Source organism: Cervus elaphus, chromosome 13, assembly GCF_910594005.1.
Source record: "Cervus elaphus chromosome 13, mCerEla1.1, whole genome shotgun sequence".
NCBI lineage: Eukaryota > Metazoa > Chordata > Mammalia > Artiodactyla > Cervidae > Cervus > Cervus elaphus.
Window position 1 is genome coordinate 36,516,011 of NC_057827.1, and position 13,291 is coordinate 36,529,301.

The 13,291-nt window shown below is 41.0% G+C and overlaps 1 protein-coding gene across 3 annotated transcripts in view; it reads left to right on the forward strand.

The window, feature by feature from the left end:
• The window catches only part of SIN3A (SIN3 transcription regulator family member A), a 65,886-nt gene that overhangs the window by 43,443 nt on the left and 9,152 nt on the right, over nucleotides 1-13,291 (forward strand). For all 3 annotated transcript variants that reach the window (XM_043922179.1, XM_043922178.1, XM_043922177.1), the window contains exons 14-17: nucleotides 291-474; nucleotides 1,600-2,173; nucleotides 4,335-4,504; nucleotides 8,393-8,566. In XM_043922179.1, the coding sequence (XP_043778114.1) occupies nucleotides 291-474; nucleotides 1,600-2,173; nucleotides 4,335-4,504; nucleotides 8,393-8,566 (1,102 nt within the window). The remainder of the gene's footprint in view (nucleotides 1-290; nucleotides 475-1,599; nucleotides 2,174-4,334; nucleotides 4,505-8,392; nucleotides 8,567-13,291) is intronic.

Consider the following 13,291-nt stretch of genomic DNA (forward strand, 5'->3'; position numbering starts at 1 on the left):
GTATCAGAGATTGACTAGTTTGAATAAATTTACCCCAAAGTTGCCAACAGATTTGACAGATCTGCTATACCTTTTGACCTTTGAAATAAAGTAAACCTGAAATATTTCTTACTTCTAAATCCTTGTGAGATGAGGTGCTATTATCCCCTTTTTACGGATAAGGAAGCAGTCTTACGTGGCTAGTGTGGCAGAGTCAGGATTCCAGTCTGCGATTCTAATATGACTCCTTGCCTTAAAACTCCCTCCTCTGGACTCCCGTGTCTTTCTTTTTCCACCCTCTACCCTGCTAGGTTGAAGATGAAAGAGGAAGAATGGCGAGAAGCTCAGAGAGGCTTTAACAAGGTGTGGAGAGAGCAAAATGAGAAATACTACTTGAAATCTCTGGACCACCAAGGCATCAACTTTAAACAAAATGACACCAAGGTCCTAAGGTCCAAGAGCTTACTCAACGAGATTGAGAGTATCTATGATGAGGTGAGTTGGGGGTCTCAACATTTGTGAGAAGTCCCAGTATATGTTCAGCATAGCTTTGACTCCTGCAAATTATCTTTGTTATATGAGCATGAGACCCTCCAAGGTTTGTTGATTGTTGCTTCGTAGGATAGACTTCTATTCCCAGTTCTTCTACCATTTTAAATCTAAGGCTCACTAAGCTGTTTTACTGGTTTTCCAGTTTTCCATCCTGGTTATAGTTCGTGCCCACTGCCACCCTCTTCCACTTCTCTCCATATTTCCTTCCAGCAGTACCTTGTATTCCTTCTTGTAGCCTATCTCAACTTTCCACAACTTAAAATACTATCTTCAATCCCCACACTCTTTCTTTCTTTGTTTTTGACCATGCTGTGTGGCTTGTGGGATTTAAGTTCCCCCACCAGGGACTGAACCCAGGCCTTTGGCACCGAGAGCGTGGGGTCTTAACCACTGGACTGCCAGAGAATTGCCCCCAGACTTTTTCTAATCCTTGTTTATTCGGCATCCTTCAGGATTATGTAGAGTACTGGGAGCTAGGATACAGAGATGAATAAGAAATTAATCCTTCTTTCTTTGAGCTCACAGTCTTAGGGGATGGATAGAAACAAATAGAGTATGATTGAGAATTTCTAGAAGTGGTGTGATCTTGAATTTTAAACTTTATTATGAAAATATCAAGCGTACATGAAAAGGGAGAGAAGAGTAAAATGAACTGACATAAATTTAATTTCCTCTCTGTCTTGCCAGTTTTGTTATATCTGCCACCTTCCTCACTCCCAGAAGTATTTTATTTTATTTATTTATTTTTTCCCAGAAGTATTTTAAAGGAAATTTAAACCTCATATCGTATCCTCCATAAGTACTAATGTAAAATTTTAGAAGATGGTCCCCTTTCTTTCCTATTGTCTTTTAAAAGTCACAGTGTCTGGGAGGTGCCAGTCATGGTACCTCCAGTCATTTTGGTATCAAACCACATCTTGCACATTACCTTTTTGTTTCTGGAAGTTTTCGATTGGAAAATAGTGGCCATTATGGTTAATAGAACGTACTACTGGCGTAATCTCGGAGGTCTGTTTGTTGCTTTTGTAGCTGTCACATAATACTTTGTCTGTCTCTCTCTCCTGGTAGAGGCAAGAGCAGGCTACAGAAGAAAATGCTGGTGTACCTGTTGGCCCACACCTTTCACTTGCCTATGAAGACAAACAGATTCTGGAAGATGCTGCTGCTCTGATTATCCACCACGTGAAGAGGCAGACAGGCATTCAGAAGGAAGACAAATATAAAATCAAGCAAATCATGCATCATTTTATTCCAGATCTGCTCTTTGCTCAGAGAGGTGATCTCTCAGATGTGGAGGAAGAGGAAGAAGAAGAGATGGATGTAGATGAAGCCACAGGGGCGGCTAAGAAGCACAATGGTGTTGGGGGCAGTCCCCCTAAGTCCAAGCTACTGTTTAGTAACACAGCAGCTCAGAAGTTAAGAGGGATGGATGAAGTGTACAACCTCTTCTATGTTAATAATAACTGGTATATCTTTATGCGGCTGCACCAGATACTCTGCTTGAGGCTGCTGCGGATCTGTTCCCAAGCTGAACGGCAAATTGAAGAAGAAAACCGAGAAAGAGAGTGGGAACGGGAAGTGCTGGGCATCAAGCGAGACAAGAGTGACAGCCCTGCCATCCAGCTGCGTCTCAAAGAACCTAGTGAGTGCTAGGGTTGTGGTCTGCAGAAGGTGTGAGAGCTCGGGGATGCAGGACCTAGTTAGACTCAGGACTGCTTTCTTTTATGTTAATGCGTAGAGCAAGGCAGTCCTTAGAGGCTGGCTGGGTTCAAATCCTAGCACTGCAATTTATTGGTTGTGTGACCTTACTTAAACTCTCTGAACCTGTTTATCTGTAAACTGGAGGTGCTACTTGTTATCTTGTGGGGCTGCTGGGAGAATTGGGGGAAATACGCAAAGCACCCTGTGCCTTTCTTAGATCATAAATCCTTAGTAGCTGGTACTGCGGACACCAAGGAAGTGGGTGTCAGTTACTGTCGTCAGTTTCCCAAATGGAAGGTCTCTCTTTGAAAGGACAGAGAATGACTGAAGCAGCATAGTTGGTTCCACTCCATGACAGAACAACTGTTCGTGCCTTAGACAATTGCAAAAAAGGAGATGGTTTGAGACAGCAGAACAGGAATGAAGATAGAAAACTCAGAAAAAGGAAAATAAGTGAAGGTTAAGGAAGCCTCCACATGCTGTATGTGATTCTGTGCCGCTTGCTTCTAGATCTCCCTTCAGGTTGTAAGTTAGGTGCTTAAACTGTTAGCCAAAGCTCTTCTGTGAAACCTTGTGTGTTCTTTAGGAAATAACCCCTTTTTGGAGTGAATTATCTCTTTTTTTTTTAAACTGTTAGTAATGTAAGAAGCCCAGGTGAAGCCCTGGCCATCTATCTATTGGAGAGCTGATGACCTTGGAAATTAATTCTAAAAGCCTTTATCTGGACTAATCCTAGCTTGAGAGAGACATATTTTAGACTTCAGTGTGGTGATTCCCTCTGCTTGGGTAGAAATGAGAAAGATGACCTGATCTTGGCTTGACTATTGACTTAACCTGATTTTTGAGGCTAACAGTTCATTCTTCAGTAATAATGCCAAGCCTCCACTGATCATGGCTCACGTGGTTTGCACCAGTAGAACTCATAGCTTTATATTGATGTGAGAGCATTTTTCACAGTAATAGCACAGCCCATGTCTCTGCTGTGGATCTGAACAAGGTAATGTTCTGTCAGGAAACTCAAGCCAGTTGCTTCTCTTAAAGAGTAGTTGTCCTGTTTTGCCTGTCTTGAATGAATCTGTCACACTTCAAATAAATGGAAATGGACCCAACTTTTGCTCTCAGAGCGTTTCTCCCCCCGTACAAACTTTACAAAGAGGTAGCTAAATGTCAAAGACAAAGAGTTCTCTTTGTAATTTTTTCTCATTGTAGTGAACTTTTTGTTGAAATACAACACATATACAGAATTGCGTAACTCAGTGATTTTTACAAAGCAAGTACACCTGTGTAACCAGCACCCAGATCAGGAAACAACATAACCAGTAGACCCCTTGCACTGCTGTCTGAATTGCCAGCACTGGAGATGAGATTTGCCAGTTTTTCAGCTTCATGTCAATAGGTCTTATTTCAGTAAGCTAAAGGTGGAGTCCTTTCACCTTTCCTTGTGCACTCTATTAGTTGCCAAATGTCTCTGTAACAACTGATAAGGTTTCTCTCTGGTGGTTGTGGTGATTCATATGCAGCAAGTATAGATCATTTGATGTAATTTGTGAAGTACAATGTTGGGAATCCACTTTTAAACAAAAGGACTTTGACAAATGCAGATACTTCATTATTCATAAAGGATTTAATCTGCCCTCCTAGTTTCCTGTTCCTGAGAGGTTTCTCAGTGCTAGTGTTTGGTTCTGTCTGCCTTTTCTCTTCAGCCCTTTATGCTTCGTTGAAATAGCTGTTTGAGCAAGCGACCCATGTGGGGGATACTCCCTTTGCAGGCTCCTCTCCTAGCAGGGAGCTGACAGCTTTTTGAAGAAACTTCTTCCTTGGAATATTTTGCTTTCCTGTCATGCATTGCCAGGCCATACTGTAAATAAGTGTTTTGGTCAGTCAGAGGGTTAGAAGCCGCTGTTGAAATTGCAGCGTCACTCTCCTTTGATAGACAGTGCTGGGGTTGTGGCCACCTGTCAGATCTCATCTGTCTGCAGCAGACTGAATACTGAGGGTTTGTTCTGTCCAGTGCTTTTCAGGCCAGCTGTGGGATTTGCCCTGCCCTCTCTTCCATCTTTTCTTAACAGGGTAAGGCCTCACCTCTCCCCTCTTTCCCACAGTGGATGTTGATGTAGAAGATTATTACCCAGCTTTCCTGGACATGGTGCGGAGCCTGCTGGATGGCAACATAGACTCGTCCCAGTATGAAGATTCGCTGAGAGAGATGTTCACCATTCATGCCTACATTGCCTTTACCATGGACAAACTCATCCAGAGCATTGTCAGACAGGTGAGGGTGTGGTGCGGGCGAGGGTTGGGGAGGGAGACAGTCCTCATCTGCAGGTGGGTCAGGAAAGAGACGGGGCAAGTTTTCTTTGGGGAAGGGGCAGGCAGTTTTCTCATGTGATAATGTTAACAAACACGTGGTTCTATAGAGGGGAGGGAGAGGTTAATGTGATGTCGCGTTTCTCCTGTTAACGGAGTGGAAGGGCTTCAGCCGTGTGATCGACTGCTTTGCTCAGTGTGCCCTGGGAGGAGGAGCCTACCTCAGCCGTGAGGTTTTGCCCCCAGCTCCCGTCCTACCTTCCCAGCTCCTATGTCCCGTACCCAGTGTGAGCTGTTTCCTCTTCTCTGAAAAGTGGAAGTGTTAGTCACTCAGTCCTGTCTGACCCCATGGACTGTGGCCTGCCAGGCTCCTCTGTCCGTGGAATTCTCCAGGCAAGAATACTGGAGTGGGTTGCCATTTCCTTCTCCAGGGGATTTCCTGACGCAGGGATCGAAACCTGGTCTCCTGCATTGCAGGTGGATTTTTTTTTACTGTCTGAATAGGTGTTGGTAATTCTATGGACTTTCCTCATTTAACATTTGAAGTTCTTTTTACAGGAAGGGTTTTGTATAACATCTTTTATAATACTCTGTCTGCCTCACTATCTGAGACTCCCCTCTGAGTTAGGTTTGTAGTTGGTTTTGTGGTTTATTCTTGGGGTACCCTGGGAGTTTGTAGATATGTTGTTCTTTACAACAATGATAATTTTAAAGCAAATAACATGTAATAGGTTTCCATTCCTTTGCCTTTTGTTCTGAGTTCTCAAAGGTATCAGTCTGTTGTTAGTGCTCTTTTTTCTTTAATTAGTGAATTTATTTATTTTTGGTTGCAATGGGTCTGTGTTGCTGCACATGAGCTTTCTTTCGTTATGGCAAGCGGGGGGCGGGGGGCTGCTATTCATTGCGGTGATCAGGCTTCTCTTGTTGCAGAGCACGCACTCTAGGGCACAAGGGCTTAGTTGCTCTGAGGCACATGGAATCTTCCCGGACCAGGGATTGAACCTGTGTCACCTGTGTTGGCAGGAAGATTCCTATTCACTGCCCCACCAGGGAAGTCCCACTTTTTTCTTTTAAAGTGGAAAGTGCCTTCCTTAGGTAAAATCACAAAGGAATCCTTTGTGAGGTACTCTTGCTTTTGTCTTGAGTTTAGAAGGATGTGTGGCTTTGCACCCCTCTCGGAGGATCTACTCAAAGTCAAGGAATAACTGAATCTTGGCATCTTAACAAAAATTGTTAGGGAGGGAGCTGCAAGTTGAAGCAGTTATTAGGCCTTCCCTTAAGGGGTCTTTATGTTGAAAGACAGAAATCTTTACATGGATGTAATCAGCTATGGTCATAACTTTTGAGAGACTAATGCCTATTAATGTTCCCTAAATTTATATAAAAGAGTCCACTTAGCATAGCACATGCTTATGTTCTGTTCACAGGTTTGCTGTTGCTGTAGCTGGAAGTAAAGTTTTCATACTATCAGCTCAACTTTAAAAATCCAATACTGCCAGCTTTTTTTTTTTTGTAGGCCCACAGTTGGTTTTTTAAACAATAGATTAGTGATTAGTCCATTTACTAGAAGCACCTGGTGATGATTTTGAGTCAGTAATAAGTAAGGTCCAGTCTTTTTTTTATGGAGACAGATTGTATCTGGAAATCCAAATCTAGTGTTTTAAAAACGTACATTTAAGCCTCTCAGCTTAGCTCCTGAATTGGAGGCATAACATTTCTCCTTAAATCCTTTGCTGTTCTCCCAGAGTTCATTTTTGACTGGAGGTGGAATATACATTGCAGGGTCAAACCATATATTTAGCTTACTTTTCCAGACTAGTTTAATATGGGTTTGCTCAAGAATATAGTAGGCAGTCTCACAAATGTCTAGTGTGGGGCTGAAAGTATGGCCAGACCAGGTAGGGACTAGCCTGGGAAGGTTAACTCTCTGGCATGCCTCTTTTCTGGACATCTCCCCCATCCTCATGCTTCTCTCTGCAGATGAACATCCGGCCCCCTGAGTGTTTTCAGCGCTGATATTACCAACCTTTCCAATCCAGGTGCTCCTCTGTAAAATGTCTGTCTACCAGACACACTCATTGTGTCATTTCAGTTTAGTAGGAGAGAGACTCTGACAAGCCTAGCATTGGGTTGGGAGTTGTCTAGTTGTGCCTAGATTTATAATGCTACCCTTTCCAAAGACTGGGTGGGGCCAGAAATCCAAGAAGAGGGTGTGGAAGGAGTCGGTGACCTTTACCAGGAAAGTATAAAGATGTATCTACATAGTAGAGACCATGCTTTGTATACTTTTTTTTTACACTGCTTTTTTCTCTTAAACACTGTGTTTTAAGCTTTCCACTGTATTTTCAAGTTATAAGCATTATTTTAACAGTCACATTAAAAGCTGTTGTATGGCCTAATTGTAATTTAACCATTTCCAATTGCTGGCCTTTCTACCACCCATCAGGTCACTCACCGTCTGACCTTACATTTTGTCCATTTATCTACAAATACATATACTTGTCATTTAAGACTTTTTCAAATGTTAAAAATAAGTAGTTGTCATAGTTACTAGTGCTTCAAAAAGAGTGTATCTTCCTAAAAATAGAATGGCTTAGCGGTTATGAGAATTTTAAAGTAAAATAGATAAATTGTTATTGCAATTAACGTTTTGCTTTCTTCTTTATCTGTTTTTCACATCCTGTGGCGTTTTAAGGGGTAAAATTTCATTTGAAGGAGTTTTTATTTTATGATAGATGATATCGTCATGACCTATAAGAATGGAATCTCGGAAGGGTTCAACTTGCTAGTCATCAGAGAGTTTAATAAGATAGTCACAGAAGTTACCATTAGTCCAACATGACTGACATGTATTGAAAATGAGTTCATTTGCATAAAATTTACATACCATGCTTTTATTGTCAGATGTGGAAAAATAGGGAGTGTGTTAGAAAGAATATTGGCCTGGGGTCCAGAAACTTGAATATTCGTTCTGACTCAGCTCCTTCAGCTGAGTGCCAGTGACAGATTAATTCAGCAACAGCTTCTTCAGTGCCTATTGAATTTCACTTTGTACCAGGGCTTTGAGTATAGGAATGGATCTTGTTTTCATGGTTCTCTAAGTTCCCTCTCCTCACCTTAGCACACAGGTGTAAATTTGTCTAAAATGTAAATTTTTCTTATATATAACAGGGCACCCCTGTCCAGACTGCTTCCCAGGGTAGTGGTGTGGATCAAATGAGAATATGTGTGAAAGCAAATTATAAATGGTAAAGAAGTGCCATAAAGGTTAGCAAGCCATAGAAATTTTCTTTCATGTAAAAAGTTTTTAAAAAAAAAAAAAAATTTAAAAAAAAGCTTTTTTAAGTACCTTAGAACTTTAAATGGCTTCCCTGGTGGTTCAGTTGGTAAAGAATCTGTCTGCAATGCAGCAGACCCAGGTTCAGTTCCTGGGTGGGGAAGATCCCCCTGGAGAAGGAAATGACAACCCACTCTAGTATTCTTGCATGGAGAACTCCATGGACAGAGGAGCCTGGTGGGCTCCAGTCCATGGGGTCACAAAGAGTCAGACACGACCGAGTGACCAGTGCTAGAACTTTAAATAAGTAGCACATTAACCTGAGTTACCCATGGTTTTGCTCTTAAATATATATGAACATTTTACTCGTGGACCAATGATATGGTTGAAGATTTTGTCTTGGCTATTCTCTAAGATAATAAGATAGTGATTTTATATGATTAATTTTCTAAAGTTTTCAACAACAAAAAAACCCTTTTTTTAACTGAATGATTGGAATCACCAAAGGAAGGCTGAGTGTATGACGGGTAAAACTGTATTTTTGGTTCCTGATGACTTGCCTTTGCTTGATTCCAGCTGCAGCATATCGTGAGTGATGAGATCTGTGTACAAGTGACTGACCTGTACCTGGCAGAAAACAATAATGGGGCCACAGGAGGCCAGCTGAACACACAGACTTCAAGGAGCCTCCTGGAGTCAACATATCAGCGGAAAGCTGAGCAGCTCATGTCAGATGAAAATTGCTTTAAGGTGAGAGTTACTCAGTCAGTCAGGGAACATGCTGATGACAGTGTAAACTGTTGGGACTCTACCCCGCAGAAGTCAGAGCCGTACCAGGGTGCTTCGACCCAGTGTCTCCACTCCTAGAATGCCTTGGAGTTCCTTTGAACTCATTAGAAGAAATATAAAAAACATGGAAAAGTAAAGTCTTGTAGGCAGTCTGTTTCTTGCCTTTAAAAAAAAAATCAGTTCTTATATATGATTTTCATTTTCTCTGAACTTTTTTTTTTTTGGTATTAAATGCTTTGTGAATATTGTTTAAAAATGTAATCCATAGTCATTGTAGAAAAGATAGGAAATGTAGAGAAAAGAAAAACTAGTTGTCTACAGTTTTCCCCAGAAATAATTGTTGATGGCATTTCTAAACTTTTCTGTGTTTGTATATATTTTGAAAGAGATTATACTGGGCAAAGCATTCTGTGTAACTTATTTTGCTCAATTAGCAACACCTCTGGGTCTTGAGCATTTTTTTTTTTGACTGTTCAGTATTTTATAGAAAATTATGCCCGTCTATTTGGACATTTAGGTTGCTTCCAGTTTTCCACCATTATAATAGCTAATTAGAAAAGCAAATAGCTGGAAACTGGGAACAATCTAGATGTCCAACCCTTAATGGGAATGGTTAATGGCAGCCTATTGTGTGACTGCTAGATGGCATATTTTGCAGCTCTTTAAAAGTTAATTATATGTTAATAAAAATAATGAAGCAAATAAAAGGACACAAAATGATGTGTATTACTATTGCAGCTGTGTAATATGTATAGTTGAACAAAGCCTGTATGTATTAATGTAAGGACAGGTTTAGGTGGCCCAGAGTATGGTTTGTAGTTGGCCAAGCAGAGAGAGCTAAGCCAAACAAAAGTTTAACCTCAGTGAGCATGTCCCGTGTACTTTAATGATCTGACCCTCAAACTGTTTGCTTAGCTGTGTGTGCTTCTACTTTCAGCCTACTGTAGGCTTAATTTAGAATCAAAGACCTGGAAACGCGTTTTCTAGTTCAGTCACAGGTTGTGATGCTCTACTACCTGAGGACTTTCCCACTACAGAGGAGAGTTCCTAAGCTTTTCATAGTTTTAAATCTATACATGTTTATCTTGAGTTTAATGTGTGCTTATTTCATGGTGACAGAATTACCACCCCCACCTACAGTGAGTTAATAGATTGTGTGGTGAGGGCCTATGAAGGAATGGGTAGGCTCACCCTGCAGATAACACATTGGTCAGAATAGCAGAGGGGACAGAAGGTTTGGTAACCAGGAATAGTGGGTCATCACAGTGACCTTTTTCTTTAAAATGTTTTACATAGAGAATGAAAGTCCATAGTATAAGCATTAAGCTAAGCATAAGTAGCCCTTCAAATCCCCTACCCAGTCCCACCTCCAGCCTCCTCTCCCTTCATTTTTTTCTAGGCATATTCTCTAGTGCTTTTTAAAAATTAGGCATGTTTAACTCTCCGTATAACCACTCAAACCCTTTTCTATGCACTTACACATACATATGTGTTTATGTAGAAATAAAATTTTTGAATTAAACTATGTACTTTACATCTTACTTTTTTCCACTTAATATGTCTTAGAATTTGCTCTATTTTGGTTTATATAGACATAGCTCATGTTTTTTAGCTGCTGTGTCATACTTAATACTATGAATGTACCATAGTTTTTTGTGGTTTGTTTGTTTTTTTAGGGTATTAGCTCCCTTACCACGGCTCAAACTTGAGCCCCCGACAGTGAAAGCACAGAGTCCTAACCACTGGACCACCAGGGAGTTTCCTGTGCCGTAGTGTGTGTGTGTTTTTAATACCATTCCCCTGTGGGTGAACGTTTTAAGCTATTTCCGTTTTTACTATCTCAAATAGTGCTTCATTGAACAGCATTTACAATTTATATTCTTGTGTGCATGTGGTAGTGTTAAGGGTAGAGACATAGAAATGAAATTACTGAGTTAAAAGGGTCAGGTATGCATATTTTAGGGCTTCCCAGGTGGTGCAGTGGTAAGTGAAGTGAAAATCCCTCAGGTGCGTCCGACTCTTTGGACTATACAGTTCATAGAATTCTCTAGGCCAGAATACTAGGCTACCGGAGTGGGTAACCTGTCCCTTCTCCAGGGGATCTTCCCAACTCGGGAATCAAACCAGAGTCTCATGCATTGCAGGCGGATTCTTTCCCAACTGAGCTCTCAGGGAAGCCTGGTGCAGTGGTGAAGAATCCGCCCAACAGTGCAGAAGTTGCAGGAGACAGGTTTAGTTCCTGGGTTGGGAAGATTCCCTGGAGGAAGAGATGGCAACCGATTCCAGTATTCTTTCCTGAAAAATTCCATGGACAGAAGAGTCTGGTGGACTTCACTCTACTGGGTCGCAAAGAGTCAGACACAACTGAGCATGCACGCCCATGCATGTTTTAAAATTTAAACTTTCTCATTTCTCTCCCAAAGTGACAGGGTATACCAGTATGTACTTTGATAAGAGCATTTATTTCTCCATAACACTTAGTATTATCAAGCTCATTTTTGACAATTAGATGATTAGAAAAATATTTTAATTTATATTTCCCTGTTTCCTACTGTCACCCATTTTTCCTCTTCTGTGTATTGCGTACTCGCATTCGCATCCTTCAGTGTTTCTGGGGGAGCAGGATTGTAGTTCTTTTTTTTTTTTTTTTTTTTTTTAGGATTGTAGTTCTTTTTATGTACTTTTTCAAATATTTTTGTTATGATTTATTTGTTTGATTTTCTTTGTTATGATTTCTCTGAAATCAGTTGGTCTTCCCCTTTGTCATGTTTCTCAGGGCCCAGCTAGGTGTCACTTCAGTGAAGTGGAATCTTTCTCAATTCACTGAGCGGGGAATAGCATATTGCTCATGTTTCTAGAATAGTACCTTTGTAGTTATTTTGTTGTAATGTAAATATAGCTGTTTGTATGTATTCCTTTTCCTTTACTGAATTAAGCTTCTCCAGGCAGAAACGGGGGCTTCCCAGTGGCTCAGCTGGTAAAGCACCAACCTGCCAATGCAGGGGATGTAAGAGACGCACATTCGATCCCTGGGTTGGAAAGATCCCCTGGAGGAGGGCATGGCACCCCACTCCAACATTCTTTCCTGGAGAATTCCACGGACAGAGGAGCCTGGTGGGCTGCAGTCCATGGGGTCGCAGAGTCAGCACAATTGACTGCACATGCGCACATGCATGCACACACAGGCAAGAAACCGTACTCTCTTGTGAGTGTACCCCTGACAGATAAATGACAAACTTCCAGTGACTTGACTTCGTGTTAGTTGAATGAAGCAAAAGAGGTATGTAGAAAAAGGAGAGGAGGGTTGTGTCCAAATGGCAGAGGATCTTCATAGCCATAGTAAGGACGAGGTGTGAATTTTGCTGTGGTTGGTGAGCAGTGAGGCATTTTTAAGGACTAAATAGCCCACTGGATTGGAGCTTTCAGGAAGATCAGTTTAGTAGCACTGAGTAAGGAGAAGGGGAGGAATCGAGGCATATTTCCAACTGGAGGCAGTTACCAAATTGGGGTGATGGATGTGGGCAGTCTAATAATACAGCTAGTCAAGGCGTGGAGTGGTTGCAGAGGTCGGAGTTGGGGTGAGCACATGGTAAAAGACCTAGCGAGGTACGTGTCAGACGGGTGAGGAGCCTCGGGTGACAGCGAGGTCAGCTTTAGGCGTGCAGAGGACGCTCTGCTCAGTATTGCTTTGAAGGGTGGCTTCCTTACAGCCATAGGACAGATCTTAACACTGTAGGTCATTCATCCTAAATTCCAGGAGGTTTTAGCACACTCCTCGGAACAGGTGTTTTCAAATCTATTTTGAAAGTAACTATGTTTGTGTTTATATGTGTGTGTGTAATATTTTTGTCATTTTTAAAAATTTCTTAGCTAATAGGAGTTTTTAAAGGCTGCTCTAGAAGAACTGTGAACCAGAACTGGTTTCTGGTTCTGTTTGCTTATTGACTAGCTATGTGGCCTTGAGAAATCAGAACTCTGAGTTTTAGGTTTTTCCCTATGTAAAATGAAGAATGTTGAAATAAATGATTCTCAAGCTTTCTTTAATCTCTGATTCTTTACCATGTAATTCTGATAGTGATGTTTTTTACTTTTTAAATTTTTTTTTTTCAGTTATTTTTGTTAGTTGGGAGGCTAATTTCTTTACAATTAATTTTAACTTTTTTGAATTATGAAAGTATGATAACACATTTACAGGAAGCTTGGAAAATACAGGACAAGGTTACATATAGTTCCACTATATAATTATTTTTTAAGTAGATAAGTTCAGTGTCAAACTCTCAAAAATTAATAGAATGAGTATACAGAGAAGTAGAAGGATATAGTAAACCTGAAAAGCACTGTGAACCAATTCAACATAATTAAAATTTATACAATTTTCACGTAGTAGGATACAAATTCTATTCAGGTTCCCACAGACTGTAATCTTGGAGACACTGAAGTATATCCAGGGACATAAAACAAGGTGCAAAGCTTTGATGGTCTAAAGGCAGTGAAAGCATGGAGTCTGTTCTCTTATCACTGTGGAGTTAGGTAAGAGATCAATCTGATAGTGATTTATCTGCAGCAATTCCTCAGGATAAGGGCATTGAGAGTCCTGGGATTCCCAACGGGGAGCTCTGTGTGCCATCACCACTTGATACTTCTTTTGTGCAAAACATGACTTGGTTTTGCCCCTATCAGTGTATT